Source organism: Athene noctua, chromosome 1, assembly GCF_965140245.1.
Source record: "Athene noctua chromosome 1, bAthNoc1.hap1.1, whole genome shotgun sequence".
Taxonomy (NCBI): Eukaryota; Metazoa; Chordata; class Aves; order Strigiformes; family Strigidae; genus Athene; species Athene noctua.
This window is the reverse complement of record NC_134037.1, coordinates 161997018-162018343: the sequence shown is the minus strand read 5'-3', so window position 1 is coordinate 162018343 and position 21326 is coordinate 161997018. Positions and strand designations below refer to the sequence as shown.

Sequence of the window (21326 nt, the reverse complement as noted above, 5' to 3'; positions counted from 1 at the left end):
TCCCAAGCCACATAGGTGCTTTTGAAAATTATACTCATTGCAGTGGTACCATGCAGAAAAAGGCCAAGCACTTTCATTAAGTAATGGGAAATGTATACGAGGATCTACCTTCTACAGATCTACCTTGTGTTTGTCTTAGGTTTTACACACTCTCCTGTTATCACAGTTTTAGGTTGTGTTATAGAACACAAAACCAGCAACAGCCAGTGTGCTGCTCAAGAGGTGCTTGCATGCAGGGGGCCACAGCAGAGAGTTTGTTGCTGTTGCAAATTCTGTCTCTATTTATACGAGGAAACTTTACCCAGTAAGAAGGGTTTGCAGTATTCTGATCTGTGAACTGTAAGTGTTGACATTAGAGGCGAGTGAGTGATTTCTGGAGGTGAATGAAATGCAAGAAGGAAGCATGATGGCAACCCTTCTCGATCAGCTGAGCTATCTCTGCTCTGCCTTGTGTCATACACTAATGCCATCATCATGAAGGACATATGGGCTTGTCAGAAACCTGCTAAAATGTACCTTTGCCACCTTCTGTGGAAGAAAAAGTCTGTGTGAAGGACCACACAAGACAGACAGTGTGAAACACAGACCTCGTAATTTTAAATAGATTCTTGTCTAAGAACGGATTACAATTTTCAGCCAATACATTTTTAATAATATCTATATAACTAAATAGAAACAATTGTCTTGCAGACAAATGGCTTTTAAGACTAACTGTTGATCTTTTCTTGACATTCAGGGATGTTTCTTGTAGATTTTACTTGTAGCATGTTTCTTAGCAGTAAAGTTCAGCCTTTTCAGAGGGCTGGCATCAGTCATGTAAGTCCTTCCCTCTGCGGTATTAAGGGATTTGAACAACACACCTATCTTGTGCTGGCCTGCTCCGTGGCATGAAAATTTATCTTCATACATTTTGTGTCAGCCACTTGAACATATTATTCATACAAGCATCAAGGACCCCCACAACCACATGATACTATAAATTTAAATATTTAGTGATAAAAAGTGAGTCATAAGTCATTAATCATACACCAGATGAGACTATACAGTGAAGTCAATGACTGGTTATCAATGCAGACCATACACTACCTATGATGTTTTGGGTTCTTTAACCTATTTGGAAGGGAACAATCTGTGCCTGTAAGTGTTCACAATCTGACCAAAGTAATATTAATATTATAGCAACAATAATATATTGTTTATATATTAATTACTAATGTATATTAATATATATGTGTATTGGGTTACACCTGTACCAGTAAATCAGCAGTGAGAGGGAATGTTTCTGGCACTGCAACACAGTGCCACGCATTTGGCCCTGCATCTGTGTGGCCCAGGCCAACAGCATCCTCTCAGCAACTTCCCATCACATCTGAGGAGCTAGCGCAGACCAGGGAGCAGCCCCAAGAAGCAGTTTGCAGGCAGTCGTCCTGCTCTGGCAGGTAAGAGTTTAGTACTACATACATAGGGTGTTCGTGTCTGATGGACTTGGCACCAGAGAGAAGTCCTAGGCACATTTCATTTTCTAGTATACCACCACGGTCTTGGAGTCTGGTCATATAACAGCACCGAAAGCAATGGACCCTGACCTATGAACCCTATCCTTACTGTCTGCATTTAAGGCAAGGAAGAGCTGGCAGAAACAGAGATCAGAGAAGAAGGTAAGAAGAAGAACAGTAAGACAAGGTGTCATGACACTTGGGTTGCCTAATCATTTTCAGAAGTTGGACGAGGAAGAGAGGCAAACAGCTGATATTTAGTATACATCACCTAAGTAAAAGATGGCCAAGAACTAGAGTTTTTGATGTTAGTCATACCAAGGACTGATTAACTATATGAAATTTTATTACTTTTCTGAATTTCCTACTCTGTATTTCTCCCTCACACTGGGCAATCTGTTTGAGTTTCAGAAATAATCTCTTATATTTCAATCACTGGTGTTTTCAAAATGTCATTGCTCTTGTACCTGAAGTTTTCTCCCCATCTCTTTTCCCCACTTCTCTGTGCACCTGCCTGGAGAAGGTCTATCAACAGCACAAAAACATACCAAAGCGGGTGACACGCTCCACTTCTGTCGAGCAGACGTTCTCCTCGTGTGCCCATCTGCCATAGGTGGCAGAGTAGATGATAAGGAACTTGGACTCCTGACAGTGGAGTTTCAGTTCCTGGTTTTCACATGCTGATTTGGTTTTGTATTCAGCTAAAATAGAAGCAAATAACAACATGGTAGCATGAAGCAATTACTCAGCTGGACTGTTAATAGCAAATAGCAGCATGACAGAAAACAGCTTTTCTGCAAGTTCTGTTGCAAGTGATATGTGGCACTATTACAACCAGAGACAAAGCCAATAGCAAAGCGGAGTGTTTCCTCCAACTGAATTGTTCCCATATGACTACCTAAAGCCTCTGGCTCCTTTTTGAAAGGCATAAAAAAGTTAATTTTTGCCAATCTCCTCTCCCTGTGGAACAGCCTCCCTCCTTCCCGTATGATTTCCTGGCTTGCTTTCCACTGCTACTCAGTAGGAGAAGCCTCGTCCTTTCCTTTTGTCTCTCCCCAGGACAATGTTGCATTCTACGCTTACTTCAGATGCCCGCCTGAGTGCTGAGAGCCTCCGACCACTCATCAATCACAGAGATGGCTGGCATCACCCAGTGCCACTCTGTACAGCACTGAGCGAGCACTGAATAATGGAAGGCACAAAGGCACGGGGACGGGCTGTGTATCCGAAGCCAGACGGTGCTCTCGGCTGTATTTGCACAGCTCCACCAAGGTCAGTGGGTTTCCCTGGGCGTGACTATCCAGCACAGGCTCATTTGAAAGTTTTACTGACAAAGCGATGTGAATCAGGAGCCTGAGAAAAATACACCCCCTCCCTTTCTCAGCTGGCACAAGCACGCACGCTCAGCACAGCGGTGGGGAAGCCAGTGAGATCGTCTTCCAGACAGCCTGGTTTATCCCTCCTAAGGGAACTGGTTAACATCTGCCATCTGGCCAAGGCCATCTTGCTGGCCTAAGCAGTCGTTATGCTTGCAGCATTTTACCACTCAAGTCTTCCTGGTCTAGGTATGGTGACAAATATTTTTACTGCAGATAAGGCCAGTGAGAAGAGTTTATTTTGCTCCATTTTTTTGTTCTTCAAAAATGTGAAAACAGGAAAAGGAGGTTCCTGAGCTGAGCAGGAGAAAAGGGAAACCTTATTGTTACTGAGTGGTATCCCTGTGAGTGGAGGGTGGGTGTTGGTGCTAGGGGAACTAGAGAGAGAAAAAACTCCTATCTATTCAATACAGAAAACATTATTGTTTCATTTCACAGAATCACAGAATCATCTAGGTTGGGAAAGACCTTGAAGATCATCTAGTCCAACCATTAACCATTAACCTAACACTGGCCATTCTCAAAGAGAATTTTTCAATAGAGCAGATAAAAAAATGGGTTTATGTTCTTGGTAATAGTCCAGTTTCTTCCATTCGAGTGAATCAGCAGTCACAAGTTTAAGTCTAAAAAGAGTGGTTTTAAAAAATAGTTGACCTGCTGCAGACTGTTACTTCTGCAGAAGCATCTGCCATAGCATGCAACCATGAGGATCATGCCAAGAAAACAGAGGCTCTGACCCAAGGGCTGATCAGCCTAAAGCTGGCACTGTGACTGTATGGCTGTGCTCGTGGTTGCTGGAGAGGAAGTACAGACAACAGAAACAAATCCCCAAGTGGTGTAAGACAAGGGTAAGAATACAACAGAAACCTCTGCAGAGACACAGCAACAATATTTCAACAATATTTCTCAATAGATTAAAAACTAAGGGATTCAGGCAATTGCTTAAGTGCCCCCTTGAAGGCAAGGAGACTGTAAAACATACCTGAAGTTGCACTCAAGTGATTTCCTGAGTAAGGATGTTTTCCACAGCCAAGCCTAACAATATTGGTATCTTACCTACAAATACAAATTTCCTCTCACATGAAATCATGTGACTTGTACTGGAACTGGACTATTCCTCAATTCTGAAGGCAGCACTTGCTGTTAGATACACTTTTGACCAGTTTTTGTAAAACTCAGATCACTGAGAATATTATAGATTCAAAGTAGCTCACTTCCAGTGGGAAAAATATTAAGCAGCTCATAAAAGTAACAAACAGGATCACAATCCACTTTTGATTAATAAAAATAATTTTCAATGACACAGAAAATTATATGATATTCAAGTCCATCTACTATTACTAATGCATTAATTGTAATATGTAAAAAAACCCTACTAAGATAATAAACCAGATTATTAACATTTAAAATTTCAGATATTTTTTCTCCCCCTAATAATCAGCCCAGTAAATCTTGCTGGGAGTTCTTGTGTCAGTGCTTTGCCAACAGTAACATCTGCCTACTTCATTCCCGTATCTCTGCTCTGACTTCAATACTCTGCATAAATTGGGCCTTCAGTTTGCTTGCCACTGCTGCTCCTATTCCACCAATGATATCTATCTTAATGCTCTGATTAAAGAAAATCCCTATTGTGCTTTCTCCTTTGGTTTTGGGATGGTATTTCTGAGTTGGCTGGTGAACCTACCCATAAATCATCATTCAACTATTTTCTTTGGGACCCATTTCAGCCACACTGGGGATTAGCTGCCAAAAAAAGCTGAGCCCCCAGGCTACTGGGGCTTGTTCTTATATACAATAGCAACAAGAAAAACAATTTAAAACCACCAATAAATGAAACCTCATGATGATTGCCTTAATCTTTCTCTACACTTTTTTCATGTTTACAAAGTGAATTCTATTTGAGGTAGAATTTGTCCGTTTACATATCAATGTCAATTACTTGCATAGAATACAGGTTATTCTATAATGACATTCTGTAATAAAGTTAGCCATGCATGTGTATCCTCCAGCCATTATTCTATAAATGGGAGGTAGCAACAGAGAACCTTTGAAAGCTTTGGTCCTACCTCCTTAAACATTTTTTGCATATTCCTTTTATAGTATCTTCTTCATCATTTGGGTCCTTAGCCCAAGCATCTGTTTTTGCTGTTCAGCTCTATCATTCTAATATGACATTTTCATTGCCATCTCTTTAAAAAAATTTCCAAATCATTTTTCTTTTCTAGTCTGCTGTCTGACATCTGACTCTGCCACACTACACTGGTCATTAAATTGGCAGCAAGCACACTGAAGTTGCAAATACAATGGAGAGCTAAGGTAATGTAGAAAAAAACAACTTGCTATTAATCTAAGAGTCTCAAAACTTCACACGGATTTACGCAAAGCCTTGTGCAGTGGCATTTTAACCAAAACAAACAACAAAATACACACAAAAACACATTTGCCTGATGTGGATTACTTACTAGGCTTGCATTTAAAGGAGACAAGGAGGAATTTAGTGGTCCCTGGACACAGATCAGGCCCAAAAACCCGACTATTGACAAGGAGTTGGCAGGATCTCAGGTTTTGGCATTCATCCAGTACTTTCTAGAACAATGGGCAAAAAGGATAGGCTTGAAAACAAGGTATGAAGCTATATAGCAATGAGAACACTTAGTCGTACTTTGTTCTATACAGGAGAGAAAACATTCCTTCATAACTTTCTGGCTATAAGCATGTAAGAAACATCTGTATCACTGGATTTAGGCCACATCTCTACTGGACTGCAGGTCATGGCCAGGTATATGGGAATAGCGATGTCCATGGCAACTGAGGATGTTACCAATTTGCTGTTGTTTGTCCCTGTTCCCTCTGCCCCCAGATCTTGCTGTGTGTCACCACAGCCTCAGTGGTGCCTGGGTCTCCATGCAGAGCCCAGAGCAAGTGGGAACACATTCATCCCCCAGTCTCTCCACTGACATGCCTGAGGCACTCACACACTCCTAACAGCATTTACAGGAGTACAATGTCCAGGTGAAGCATGGTAACTCAAAAAGATGTCTTTTTAACGATTTCACCTTCATCTACTCAAGTTTACCTGATCATGCTCTGTAATACCTTCACTTGAAAGAGTTCTAACTAATGACTTGGTGTGCTTAGTGACACTTAATCACAACCCTAGCTTTAAGCCATATGTAGGACCTCCTGCTTAAGGGGCACTTCTTGCTTGCAGTTACACACATAATCAGGTATTTACTTGCAACTTGAACAAATTTCAGAATTGGTTTGATCAGATAGCTCAGATGCCCCTGTCTATCCTGAGTCTGCTTGTCTTTTTTTTTTTTTTTTTTCCTAAATGCTGTTCTAAGGCCGTATCTACCCCAGATTTTTTGGCCCAGCAATAAACCATGGTTCTTACTGTGCTGCTTCACTTGGAGTGGCAACAGAGGAAGACAATAAAAAGGTCAGTAGCGTTAAATGCAAAGGTGCACATGGGCCCTCTCCAAGTCCAGCAAAAGGACTGAGCAGTCCTAGTGCTCACATTAGTGCAGTTTTGGAGCTGTAGCTATGGAAAATGTGAAGACATTGCCCAAGATGAGCCTGCATCCAGTTTCTAACACAGTCACAAGCCAAAGCACCTAAAAATCCCCCAATTTAAATGCAGCAGTGTACATACGAAATTCTTATACACCTTCAAGGCCCAGTTTAGAGAGGGCTTTCTATATGCTATTTTTGGATAGTCAATGTTGTTGTGGCTGGGATTCTTGATGTTTAAAATCACAGCAGGCTGTGATAAGGAGGGTGTTGTCTCTGAGTCACCACACTCTTAACAGGAGTAATTAAGATACCATTCTCTGATGCTTTTCGGTACCCCCATAAGATCTATGGGAATTTTTGCCTTGTTTCTCATCAGAAGGCGTCTCAGTCATACCAAGAGGCCAAATCACAAATTTGCCACTGTGATAGCACAAGCTGCACTCTTGTTTCCAGGCTGAGAGAGTTGGCAGTGGCTGAATCTCTCCTGTCATCCCTGGAAGCCATCCCTCCCAAGCAGAAATGATACACATTGGCAACACGTTGCAGTGATCCTGTAACACTCTTGCCATTTTACTCCCATTGGTAGAAGAGGACTTGCATCCAATGCTTTCTGAGCATTAAGTGCACTCTAAAGAGTTTAAAAGGGAAGGAAAAGCACAGCAGACTTAATTTGATCAGTCAGCCAATTCTTCTTTTACAGAGTTGCAAGTCAAACAAATGACTCCTCCTTAATTGGGATGGTTCTGGAACAGGCCAGTGAAATAGAGTTACATTTTTAGTAAGTGGAGATACTGTCCCCTCCTACTGAGTCACCTTCTGTTTGCACCTGAGCTAAATCATCTCCTGTGCTTCTGTTTGTATTTTCTCCTACTTAATGTGAACAGCAGTCGCATTTTCTATCATGTTGCTGTGCAAAATCACACAACCACAAAAGCAAACAATGATACTGGTAAATGAGATAACACTGGGCTTTTAATATCTTGGGGCAGATCTAACTTTGCAGTGATCTTTTTAATAAGAGGTCACTGTAAAAAATGCCAGTTATGTTTCCTCCCGGCTGCAGGGTAGCATCACGCCCTATTATGCAGACTGCAGATGCAGTTCCAAAGGGAAGGGCAGGAGGGATGAGATCACTGGTGCTATTTTCTAAGAAATCAGTTTACAGGATGTGTTTCTTCTCCTTGACAGAACCGGAACTCCCCAAGATGCAGAGCATTCGTATCTTTCACGTTCATGGCCTTGTCAAAATGCTTTCATGCCTTTGATCAGTGACAGTGCCTGAACGATGATGACAGTTTATACAACAGTTATCCCATGCTGTGTTTATTACATTCAAGGGAAAAAACTGTCCATGGAGACCTCACAGAAGCACTCACAAGCCCAAAATAATCATTGGTGTTACTCCACTGAAGTCAGTAAAATGGCATCAAGGATGCATCTGGCCTACTGTTTTCAGTGAAGAGATGTACTTTCACATGGCTCATAGGTCATGTCTGGAATGTCTTTAGAAGTTGCAGTACAGCATGAGCAAGCCACACTTATGAAACTGCCCTAATATTGTTTCTGGAGAGAGGATATTACTGCCAAACCACTCTGTAGAACTCTTCAACTCAGTAGTGGTGGGAACAGACCTGTTGTCAAGAAGCAATGTATCAGCTGCAAGCACAAATGTTGCAAGCTTCATCAAAGCTTCTATAGAGCACTTAACAATAGCTTCACTGGCAGAATGTGTTCAGATTCCACTGACCACTCATTTTTGCAATGATTTACTGAATTTGGCCTAACACTGGGCATTTTCACTATGATGAAACAAGCCTTTGATAGCACTGTAAGTCAGACCTTCTAGGCCTTGTTACAAAAGACTCCACAGCAGAAAGTAACTTATGAAGCATAAATGATTTTAAGTTACACTTAAGTGGGCACAGCAAACAAGCCATAGGATATTACTTGTGCATTATTATTAATCATGCATTCAGGAAAACGCAGTTATCTGCAGAAGTTTTTAGGATCTGCTGTTCAGCTGTCACAATGCCTTTTCAGTGAGTGAAAATAGGCATGGAACAAGCCAAACACCAACCAGAATGCCATCTTACTCAGTGGATTTGTAACCCAGTTCTGCGCAATGTTTGTATCCTCTACCGAGGACAAGAAGGGCCTGTGTGATGGATTAAGACTGGTCTGCCCAGTCATGACCAGCCCTCTATTAGAAGGGAATTGATTATTTGAGGGAACTTTAAGAATGGGGTTTCCAAAGCAAGGTTCATCAAAATAGAAGGCAATCTACAAAGCTTTCACAATCCTATGATAATATCCTGCTGGCCAGACAAATCCTTTCAGTTGTAATACTTCTGATGGTAAACTGACATAGACACAATGTCATTTCATTCAATGTTGTGAACACTTGCCATTTTCACACACCATAGTTCACCACATGGAAACCATCAAAAACATTTTGTGCATTAAGAACCTTTACAACGTGCGATACCTGCAAAGAGGTGGGTGCCACACAGTTTATGGGTTCTGTCATCCTGGTTTCAGGCTCCTGAGTACTACACATGTGGTAGTCTTGCCCATAAAATGCTGACTGAACACTTATTGTTGAGTGCCGAGGACAGTGCAGACTCAAATGTTCCCCATCGCAGGCATAGGCAGTATGATTTTGCAGAAGTTTTGTTAGGTAACCTAGAAAATATTCAGTTCTGTTACAACTAGTAGAGGAAATGACAAGCTCATTAGATTATAAGAAAACCACAATCAGTCTCTGGAAAGGGCATTGTAGTCAAGGTTATACGTATGGCCCGCTGCCACACCACATGGTTCTGTGAATGGGTCAACCTTTACATGCTCGCAACGCTCGGGTCTGGAAAAGAAGAGGTCATGTGGCAGTGAGTCAGAACCCTACCAGCAGTCCAGCAGCGACACTATGTTGGAGATGTCATTTCACAGGCAATAAATGGGCTCAGGCCCTTGCCAGTCATGGCTGCTAACAATCCCAGGGTGTGTTTGCAGAAGACAGAAGGGCTATTACTTGATTTTGTGGGCTAGACTCTTGCATTCCAGCTGGCTAAGGTACTCCTTGCACCTCGTCTTAAACTTGATGCTTTGCACTTCTGGGCTCCTAGGCAGCTGGGTTTCACAAAAGTTATAACAAAAGTGGTTCTATATCACTGAATCAGATGCTGGGATAGCAGAGGAAAGGTGGTCCATCAGTACTGGACATCATAGGTGCTGGACAGAAACACAGAAGTAAGATACACAGAATTTTGTATTTGCTAGGGAGTTTGTTGAGAGTTGTTACCAGGAGAGGGAGAGGTAGGATCTGTATGCAGCTGTTCACCTGTACCGTCCGTTTGCATCTTCCAATAAATAAGTCCATGAGCAGCAGAGCTAATAATTGTTTTTCTGATTTGTATTTCATTGTGTATTGTCTCTTTAGCCAAGGTTTCTGTTATCACCACAAATATTTAAAAATTTAATCTCCTACTGCCCTTCTCTCTGTTCTGCAAAATTATTTAATGGAAACATACAGGCTACTACCTTTGACAATTACAAATTAGCCATTATAATAAGAAACGATTAGGGGTAACTTAATTCAAAGACTTTCCTCACCTATACTTATGAATCTTTGATATCTCTACCACTCTGTCATGATTGAAATCAATCTTTAAGCAAAAAAGGTTTGTGGGTGAAGGGGAAGAAGTGTGAGGGACAGAAGAGATACAGGATAAAAAATACCAGTCCATAATTAAAGCAATATTCTTCCCCATCCCTCACCCATAAACACATGAAAATTAGACCCAAACTCACCTTTTTTCCTAATGAGTTTTATGACAACCCAATACACTACAATCAAAGTAAATCTGTTTTCTCTTCCACTATTAGCCAAACTTTTTATTAATGTGCACACAATAACTATATTTGAATAGTTTCCTTATTCTTATACATGCATTCAATTCTGTATAATTCCTCTAAAATCAATTCCCAACTTCTAGAACACCAAGTTAACCCATATTCGCATCAAAAAACCCAAACAAAATTCTCAAGACCTAACATATTATGAAAGCACAATTTGAGATTTAAGAAAAGATTTGTAAAGTTTTAAAACTGAGACCATGATTATATATATCTTTTTTATTTCAAAAATTATATTTTTCCTATCTTTGTGTCTTTTCCAAACATACAATTGGTCTAAATAAAAGACAAAAGCTAGTATCTTCTCCTCAGAAGCCTTGCTTACACCACTGTGGTGACAGCAACAATATTATTGTTAAGTGTAACAGAGAAAAAACAACAAACCATATTTTCTTGTTCTGGTGGCTGAATCAGAATGACAAGGTTCTTGTTTAAAATAAAAATTAGTTTTCTCTAAGAAAATATTGAAAAAGAGTTTGTTCATGCCATTTAATTTTCACACTTTTGGCCTTTTTTTAAACCTTTCACCAAAGACGGGCAATTTAAAAAAAAAAATTTTCAAAATATAAACATAAATATTCCAAGTAAATTATGTAAAAATAAAACATTTCAGTTCTCTTGCATATCTTCCAGCTCCAGCTGTGCGGCTGCATAGTAAAATTCAACTCCCCTACCTGTTACTAAGTCTGGAGAAAGGAGAAGCCTGCTCCGCTATTGTCGTTGCTGTTCCTCAGCTAGGGTCCAAGAGAGGACAGGAGTCAGCTAGATGCACCTTCCAGTGCAGCAAAGATGTAGGTGAGTTCCTCACCTCACTGAACTCAGTCTGAGCACTGGCACTAAAATCCAAATGGAGAGAATTTCATGCCCTGTATTTGCAGTCTGGATCTCAAGGAGACCAGCCCAGCAGAAATACCCATGGCTTCTCACAGGTTAAAAAAAAAAAAAAAAAAAAAAAAAAAAAAAAAAAAAAAACCAAAAAAACCCCCAACCCCCCTCAAAAATCCATCCCCTACATTTTCTGTGTAATTGAGATCACAAATAGTTGAGCTTTCCTGTCAGAGCCACTCCTCTGTCAGCCTGCTCCTGAAAGGTGCTGAGTATTGCCAGGAAAATGGGCTGAATGCCCAATTGCACCCAAGTGGCTTTGCTACGGTCCGATACTGTAAAGGGGCCTCCAGTGACATTTACTGCCACTGAATGCCTTTGACATTGCCATCGCAGCATAAAGGGCCACAGTGTAAAAGAGTATTCAGCCCAACATGAGTTGTGGGCACTCAACACCTTGAAAGATTTGCCCGATATTTGTAATCATTTCAATTCTTCAGGTTTTAAGTTACTTGGAGCCAAGTGCGCTGTCTACAAAACAGCCCAGTATTCCCTAAAGAATATCAGCTATGTTGTGATTTGGATGAGTTCCCTGGCATCTTAACTGCTACTTTGATCCTGCAAATTCCTAATCCAGTATCTAAGCACCTTTCTCCAACAATTGCAACTATTCAATCCTTTAAAAAAATGCCTTTATAAAAAACTTGCTCTGATTCTGTATAAGCAATATGGTTCACTTGTAAAAATAGTGCTAGGTGAACCAGTGAAAGTAAGACATCACGCTCTCCAGCCTTCTAAGCAGCATTTAAAGTGACTCTGCTGTTATTAAAATCCTTGTGTATTTGCACACAATAAAGGATAAAAATAGTAATGGAAATTGACTGAAACTTAATGTTCTCTGATAAGAGAAGTGGTGACGTATTACTAAATTACTCGTCTCACATGGCCAACCATGTAAACCTGCATTCTTTATTACTACACACACAGACTACATAGTCGTAAGTGGAGTGGTCAGCCCTTTGTGAAGAGTGGTGCCAACTGGGCAGCTCATGGCCCATGTTGAGAAAGAATTCACACTCAAAAAGTCATGATTTCCTCTTGCTCTTCCTTGAAAAACACCAGCTTTTTTCCCCTCCTCATGCTGGCCCTCTTCATGCACTGGGGTGCTGCCTGCCCCGTGCTTGGCTCAGGAATAAGAGTTTTCTCAGCACCTGCCGCCTCTCACCTTGGTCCCAGAGTGGTGTTTGCACAGGAGGGAGCAGTTTCCAGTTGTTTTCCCTCCTTTCCTGGGCAGTGTGGCCTTGTAGTCACCCTGGTAGAAAGCGTCATCTTCTTGAGACCATGAGTATCCCCACATTGTTTACCAAATTCTGTACAGAAACACACTTCCCTCAAGGCAGCAAATTTAGCCAAATGACAATGTAAGGTTAGGGAAAAAATATGTTCTTATCTCTACAATTAATAACAGCCATGGTTATCAGGAGAGAGGGCATTGTAACAGCTGAATGGGTCTGTCACTCTTTCTGAGGCATGCTTCCTTTTCTGCATTTCTCTCAACTGGCGCAATTAAATCAGGTCATCCAAAATAGATGGTGGAGTTGTGTCACCGTCCAAATCAGACAGCAGGATTGTGTCACTTTCAGGCACCAGCCCAGCACATCGCGTGGGCTACAGGCACTTCAGGGCACTATTTGTTGTTCAGAAGCTCTCAGTTTGTATGTCTAGTTAATCAGTATCTGTTAGCTGTGAATCCTGAGAAAATTATTTTTTTAAAATATCTAATATGGGAGCTAGAGGCTGTGCCTGGATGGACTACGGCACACCTGTAAGTCCTGCATGCTAGGGAAGTACTTGCTAGCTCCTCTCCAGCCAGCATATGAAGATTCCCTTCCCCTGGAAAGCAGGGCACAGGGAGGACTGGAGCACAACCACAGCTCACCCCAGCATGGACCGAGCGAGGTCATGGCTGCATGTGCACCCGGACTGGGAAACCAGAAGACTTGTGAGTTATGGGTTTTCTTACCCCAAACAGAATCTTAAGCAGAACCTAAAAAAATCCTTAGATGACAATGTTTTAAACCTAATGTTGTTTTTCTCTCTTTGTTTTCTGGGTTGTTGGGTGATGGAGGGGGAGTTGGTGTTTAGCTATGGCTGTCACTTTTTCAAGGGTTATTCTGCAATAAGGAGGACTATAGATTTCCTCTCTCTTTTTTTCAAAAATAATGTCACTCTTCTTTAAAACACCATGAAACTTCGTTTTAAAAAGTCAGCTACTGTGAGAACTGTCTAAATTAGAAAAACTTGACAATACTGCAGTGTCCCAATAACGTCTCTACGCCTCTGTGTGAAAGCCACACGGGAGCTTTCCCATTTATCCAAGACACACATTCATAAGCAATGTATGGGGTGCTCTGCATACACAATCATGTACAAAACATTACAGACTGGCTCAGGAGTTAAGCCTGCATCATATGGCAATAAACAGATCCCATTGATTTGAAGGCAGAAGGTACCATCCCACTCAACTGTCTGCATAACCCAGACTACTCACTCATTGTAACTTTAAACTGAGACTCAAAACACCAATGCAGAATCCAAGCGTAATCCTTTCTTCCAGAATTAGCCAAATTAGTCACAGCACCCACTGTGTTGACAAAGAGCTTCAACTAAAAAAACATAGCACCAGAAACACTGAGGCTGAGCAACTGAACAAAGCTTTAAGTCTTACCAATTGCTTCTTCTTGCAAAGGAGGACTAACAACTGTTAATAACAATGACAGACAAAAATAACTGGCCTAAGAGAGTGAAGGTTGTAAATAGATACCTCTCTGTGTGAAAAAGAGCTCTTAAGAGGTTATTGTTTTTATACTCCACGTTTGGCCCTGGCATTATTGCTTTAAACAGCAACAATAATGGTAGTAATGAACCTGAAGGTATGAAAATCCAGAAAGAATTTTTTTTCTTCTCTTAAAAGCACTGAAAAACTGGGAACTTAGAAAGTTTCAGTTTAAAATTATGACTACCAGAAAGCCTGGAGGTGGTCAGCCAAGAGATGTGTTATGTCTCCAGTGTACGGCACAAGACACTACAGGGTGCTCAGATTTTCTGGATTTGTTCCTTATGGTGGAGGATGCTAATGTGAAGCTTTAAGACCCCTTTTCAGTTGTCGGCATTAGAGTAAGAAAGAAATGTGTATATTCTGTCCAGCCTCACTGGACTGGCGTGAACCTCGCCATATGGAAGCAACAAGGAGAATAGCATTTCAAACTGTGAGTCTAATGCCTAGCACATATTAAATGCAATCTCAGCGTTGACTGATGTAATGTCTTTTTGGCAAGAGAGCAGCTTTGCAATGGAATATTTTTAGAGCCTGAAGCTGAGTAGCACAGAGTCCATAAGGATTCTCAGAATTGGGCCTTCATATACAGATTTAGTAATATTAGTTCCTGTGCATCATTCAATCTATCTTAATTAGCAAAGTAATTTGCTAGCTTGTTTTAAAGACATACAAATCCATTTTAGATCAAAATAGGTTGAAATAGCACACATATTGTTGTGGGAGTCCCAGAAGGCTAATCCATTCGGTAAATCTACATCAGCTCCTACCATTTTATGAAGAACTGTGCCAACAGTCATTAAAAATACACAAGCAAGACTGGCAAGTTTGAAAGAAGAGATCTCATGCGGTGATAACAGAACTGTTGATAAACTCTACAAACACCACTAGAAGCATCAATCTGATATTTATTGGTATTTGGGATCCAGCTGCAGTACTTCTCCAGCAATATTTTCTCCATTGGTGTGTGAAGGAAGCACTGAAGAGAAATTAACCCCTAAGTTTCCTCCCCCATACCCTCAACTGGTCTTTAGAGGCAGCTACACCACAGACCATGTTGTTCAGGGTTATTGCATAATCACTGCTCTCAGAGTCGGCTGGTGTGTGTGTAAATGACAGTGCCCATTTGGCTCTGTTCACAGAAGCAAGGATCTGCCTCTCGTAAATCTCTCTAGTCTCTTACCTGGGTTGTCTGCAATTTCCTTCTGAAGTAGCTCTTTTTTAGAATTAGTAATCGTGACAGAGGACAAAACATTATACAGAAAAGACACTGTTTCTAAAATTCACAACGCTATGTTACTCACCCCATTAATTTATTCTTTTTCATCCAAGTGCCTTGTAAGCATACTGTTTGAGTCACTCCAGCCAGACTTGGTCTTAGAGTCTTTTATCAGTAAGAAATACCCTTTGGCAGAAGCATTATTTATTCTACTCACTGCTCAGAAATGAGCATAACAGCTTCACTCAGCAGATACACATAAAATCCATACTTGCTTAATATGTGCTTTCTTGCACAGTCACTAATTTGACTTTATTTCCCCCCATTGCTTGTTTTTTTTCAGAGTGCCTTTTTCCACTATCTCTCTCAATACTCATACTCTTTACAAGTGACTGCTACCCTACTAACCTCACCCTTTTGCTTGTACAGCAGCAGATGGCATGCAAAGCCGGTTTGCCATGCAAGAAAAATAATTTTTGTATAATCACTATACTTTTTATATTATCTAAACCTTTTTGATGTGGGGATAGACGTTCACTGGAAAAAAAAAAAAAAATAGTGGTAGTCTAGTTTCACTGATACGCTAGTGACCGTAAAAAAACTTTCCATTTCCAATGTCTAGTTTGGTTTCAGAGCATTGAAAGCTGTTCCTTTTCTTAGAATCAGTCCTTGAGAGTTTTTAGTTGACCATTTCTAAAGGAGATGAAGTTTATGAGATCATAATCTCTGTCCCCCCGCCATTCCCTTACTCAGCTGAACAATTTTTAAGCTCAATGGCCAGTTTTCAACCTGAGGGGTACAGAGCTCAAAGAAATAAAATTCCTACAAGTTTCACCAAAATTGAAGCCTGAGCTGACAGGTCAAAGTAGGAACTGTTGCTTCCTACTCAATCTAATTGACTAATGCTAAAAGTCAACTAGTTGTTGAAGAGACAGCATACTTACACTGGAGAGCTAATCAGCCTACTGTAATGGAGAAATGTGTTTTCAGTGGCCTTCATGACAGATGAAGGATTAAGCCTTCAATAAGAAAATGCTTAAGTTAAAAGTGAAAATAATTTTGGCATAGTATGGCAATCAAAGCAGGCATCAGTGATGAAGATGTCGGTCAGGTTTTCCATTAACTGCTTTATCAACATGTGTGCTTTCATAAGGAAATTGTCTTGTTTAATTTTTTCCCTCATAGACCATAACATGGATCATAACCATCTTATCGAACATAATTCTCATTGTCTGCTAAATCAGAGGGTCCAATAAAGCAAGAGCTTGGTTCCACTTAAGCCAGAGAAAGGACCCAGGTAACCAGCAGATAATTCAGTGTAAAAACATTCAAACTCTAGTATGTGAACGGGGTTTATTCAGTGAGCAGCAGTGCACACAAGAAGCCAAGCCATGAGCTCACTTTAGAAGAACAAACCCAAGACATCATGAAGTATAGACCTCCCATAAATTTTGGTTATGCCAAACAGGCATTGTTTCTCCAGGAACCACATAACCTCTACATATACATGCCACTCAGCTCAGACTTGCAGTTATGTGAATTAAATTTTTGCAGAGTGGGAAAATCCATGAATCCTGCACTCACAGACCAGATGCCTATTCTCTTTCTCATATCCTCCCACAGCTGTTTTCTGTTTCCTTCAGATCTACAGTTTCATATTCCCTTGTATTATCTCCTAGGAGTGATGCTTATTTTCATTGTATCCAAATGGCTTTCTGAGGAAATTGGAGAGATCCCTATGCACTTTCCTTTTTCTCACTCACTTTCTCTTTTTATTTCCCTCTTCCCTTCTTGTGTTACAAAGAGGCAAACTCTTACTGATCCCCAGAGATTTTGGTCTGTAGTAAACTCCACGCTATGGTCAGTTATACTTCTCTCAGGCTACTCCACGAAGCCATATGGGCAAACACTTGTCCTGGGACTTAATAAGGAAACTATTACAGTAGAAAAGGAAGATTTTCTTCCTCCTGTCCCACGATGCTGACAAGAGGTATGACACTGTTAAGGGAGACTGTGAGGCTCTTTTCTGCCCTTGCCAGAAAATCCTTCTTTTGACTGGAGACAGAGTAGCCTCTTCCAGTGCCATTAACAAGAAGTAACGAGAGAAAGGCTCAGCGGGTGACAACCACTTCTGGAGACAGAATGAGTGAATCATTATTCCCAAGAGACAGCAAAGTTATAATCTTCCCAAAAACTGCAAGCAGGAGAACTTCAGGGACTAGAGGAAAATGTTTCTCTGAAAATTTGGATTTATGAACTTGAACCTCCATGCAAACTTGCAGGGTGGGTGGGGGGGGGGGCGGGGAGGGTGCTGTTCATTGCCAGCTCCTCAGAAAACACATTGCAGGTTTCATTTTGCAAACAGAACTCTGACTCAAACTATGCGTTTTTTGTATTTCTATTTATATGTGACACTCAAAAAATCAGATAAATTAGAGATCAGGGAATTTTCCTATTGAATCACTAAGTCCATCCTCTGGCAGCTCACAGATCTGCAGTGTTATGATGGCTTATAGAACAGTGAGTCCAAGCCAGAAAAGTAAAAAAAAAAAACAACACCCCACCTTACCTCATAGCCTGATGATTTTCTTTACAACAACGCTTCATTGTCCCCAACTCAGTTTTAGCCTGAAGAAATGAAAAGTCCAAAATTGCAAAATGATTCTGGAAAATTAATGCTTGTCTTCCTGTCCAAGAATAAATACAATGAAGAAAAATAAACAGATATTTGTGGGTTGAGACCCTCATCCAAAGCCCAGTGAAATCCTTGGGAATCCTTCCAGTGACCATAGGCTTTCAATCAGGTCTTATATTATGAGTGATGTTTTGAAATTAATTCTAAATTAAGAGTCAAACATCACTGGTATTTAATTTGTTGCCAGAAGCCACACAATAGACCTTTGAAACAAAACTCTCAAAATGCATAGAAATTCAGATGAAATGACTCACCAATGCTGAACAAACAGAGTGCAACCATGCCTCCTTCTGCTCTTCAGCTCCCTTTAAGACACTATTTTCTCTGTCTTTGGTAATATATCAAAATATTTCAATTTTAATTGTAGATTATGGTTGGCAGATCAGACAGAATTCTGATAACTGGTGACTGTCAGACAGTGCTTTCTCTGTCTGGGGACACTTCCATCAAAATCTGAGTATTTATTTGGATCAGGTCTGTAACCCCTTTCTCTAATAAAGCTAAGACTGTCTGGAAACTGTCTTACTAAGAAGGGTATCATCAGCAGATGGAATAGGAAGTCAGAGGGGAGCTAATCCCTGCTATTTATTTTGAATAAAAATACCATATGATGCCAGCAATCTGCACAGTGAGAACAAAGAGAGTTCTTGCCCCAAAGGTGTAAAATTTTGCAAGACAGACTCAAACATGTTGGTCTCTGAGCAGTGGAGCTCAGGAAGTCAGGTTTCCTATAGGTTTGTGTCTCATGCCTGAATTTCCCAACATCTGTTGTAGAGGTAGGAGCATCACACTATGCTTTAACTCACTTTGGGAGAGCTTTTGGAGCAGCATCCTTTCTTGGGGATGCTAGTAGGGCCTACTATTTATGCTCACAAGATGTTCAGCAACTTAACAGGATCAAAGCTTTTACTTCTCTAACATGGATGATTAAATCTGATCAGCAGATTTAACTAAAAGTATTAGGCAAAATCCACATCTAAAATGGGATTTCATAAGCTACACTTCCTCAAGAAAGCAGCAAGAACTGCAGACAGGCCTGAAACAAAACCTTGGATCTCAGCATGATGATCTAAACTAAAATCTCACTTCTGATACACACCTCTGTTCCACAGAACAAATCCCAGATCCAAACCTGCTCCACTTTGAGAAACTTTAAACCAGACTTTGAGGTTTAACTCCCATATTATTGAAATGAAACATGTTTCTAATATGAAATGTTTTTCTTTATGCAAAGCAACCAAATTATTCATTTGACTTTTACAAGGCAGTATCAAGAAGATGCATCATTGACATCACTCCTTTTAGCACCTCTTTAAATACCCTGGTTGAAGGACAAGCTCCACTTTGCCACGGTGAGTCAACAGAACCAACTCAAGAAAATTTATACAGGATATTATCTAACCAACACAAAACCAACAAAAAAACCTCTGCATCATTGTGGTCATGATTGATCCTGCCACGTTATTACAAACAAAGCATTTGCTCCAAGCATTTGTTTGCTTTCCTTTTGCCTGGGGGAATCTGGGATGGGTGAATGCCACAGAACTTAATAGAAACTTTTAATGCAGAAAGGCCACAGGATCAGATTATATTTCTTGGATGAACTGGTTTGCTCTTCCATTAGATCCATTTGTCTTCTGTTGTTGGGTCAGAAGATCAAGTCTATGGAGTTAAAGCAATGCCTAGCTCTGTCTGAACTGTTCTGGAAAAAAGAAAAGTTGACACCAGTGGACAAAGATTAAAAGGTTCTACCTAAGTAGCCACTGCTTTTTCTGTTCACATCCAGAAAGTCATTCTTCAGCCCAGTTATGCAATCACACAGTTACTTCATTTTTGATCTTCGGTTACAGCCACGTTTCTTGAAAGCTGCCCAGAAAACCTGGCTGGGACTAAGGTAAAGAAAGGGAGATTGACTGATGAAGTGAGCAAAGAGGCCAGCTCAAGCAGAAAGCCTAAATTCAAAGTAGCATGGAGAAAAGAACGAAAAGAAGAAGAAAAAGGTGTATAAAAAAAGGTGAGTGGGTGTTCCTCAGTGTTGCCAGAGAGAAGGAATTTAGACAGATAAGAGGTCAGTTCACTTTTGCAGCAGACAGGAAAAAGGTGGGAGAAGGAGCAGGGCTAGGACAGAGAGACAAGGTGCACTGAGCACTTTTCCCATTGCCAGCAAGGAGGTCAGGGGGATGAGACGAGGGAGCAGTGACTCCTGCTGTTGTTGGGAGGGTACAGGCTCCTGAGCAAATGCCACCAATCCCCAGCAAAACCAGATCTCCTCAGTAGCAGTGGTAGCAGTTAGGCTTTCTATAGCACCAGTACAGGTATACAAGTTAAATACAGTATAGAAGTTAACATGAAAGTGTAGCACATAAGTTTGCTGGTTTTGCCAGCAAATTTCAGCAATTTCTGAGAGCTTTGTCAAGTAGGAGTTGAAACTGTGGACATGAATAAATATTTTGGTGAAAAGGTATTCTAAATGTGTTTTGAAGAGTAAGCACGAGGGGAAGAAAATTCTCTAGCTGTAGGATCAAACCAATATGCATGAAGATCTAAGGAAAGAACTGTGGATTAAATCTGTCTTCTTCCGAACTTTCAGCTTTCAGTTTCAAGTTCGGGCACAAATGCTTGGAACCCTCTTTTAAAATTAATCACATAAAAGGACTGCAGACCTCAGAGCAAACCTCCACTTACAATAACTAATGCAATTAATAAATACGTTCTTTGTTGCCACCAAACTCCTAGACAAGAATAGATTATGCAGATCTTTAAGTATTGTGTGTATCAACATTACCTCCAATACCTCCTGTTATTAAAAGAAGAAACTAATTTTGCTTATTGACACTGAGTCTTCCTCACAAAGTTTGATTTAGAACTGCTGCTGGAGTCTTGTTTTAGAACATTTTTCTCCCTAGAAAACAGCAATTCACATACGAATTCATAAAAGGATATTGTACAGTGAAGAAATTTCTCTTTAAAAAAACCCACAAACAAACCAAAAACCCCAAATTTTTTTCAAAGCTAAAAGCTGGACTGAGAAACATATGACAACAAGAACCTGAAGTTCAATATCCTATAAGGGCAAGAGTAGTAAGAAGACCACAACAGCAACTGACCTGCAATAACCAAATGAAGAGATTGTACTCACAGCTAGAGCTGCCAACCTCTCTCTTATGAAAAGGGAGGGATAAATACTGTACTAGTTTCACTGTTGCTGTTCTGTGAAGTGATCCATAAAAAATGACCAGTTTTCTAAATGGGGAAATAAATACAAGTCAAACATAAAAAAAAAAATAACCCTTCACTACCCACATACACTGTTCCCTACTCCCTTTCCACCCCACCAAACAGATCCCCAGAAGGGTCATCTTCGTGTTGTTACAAGCAAGCAGCTAGATCTTGGGATTAAAAAATGGACCCTGGGCAGGTTGGAATCGCTAGCACAATTTAATACATACAT

At 40.5% G+C, this 21326-nt stretch overlaps 1 protein-coding gene across 5 annotated transcripts in view; it reads right to left on the bottom strand.

Moving 5' to 3' along the window:
- The window catches only part of EVA1C (eva-1 homolog C), a 39958-nt gene that overhangs the window by 15588 nt on the left and 3044 nt on the right, over nucleotides 1-21326 (bottom strand). For 3 of the 5 annotated variants that reach the window (XM_074928928.1, XM_074928936.1, XM_074928919.1), the window contains exons 2-4: nucleotides 8874-9070; nucleotides 5335-5458; nucleotides 2045-2197 (exon numbers count right to left, since the gene is read on the bottom strand). In XM_074928928.1, coding sequence (XP_074785029.1) covers nucleotides 2045-2197; nucleotides 5335-5458; nucleotides 8874-9070 — 474 coding nt within the window. Of the gene's footprint in view, nucleotides 1-2044; nucleotides 2198-5334; nucleotides 5459-8873; nucleotides 9071-17749; nucleotides 17809-21326 lie in introns of all 5 variants that reach the window. The other 2 variants (XM_074928943.1, XM_074928952.1) reach the window with 2 other exon arrangements.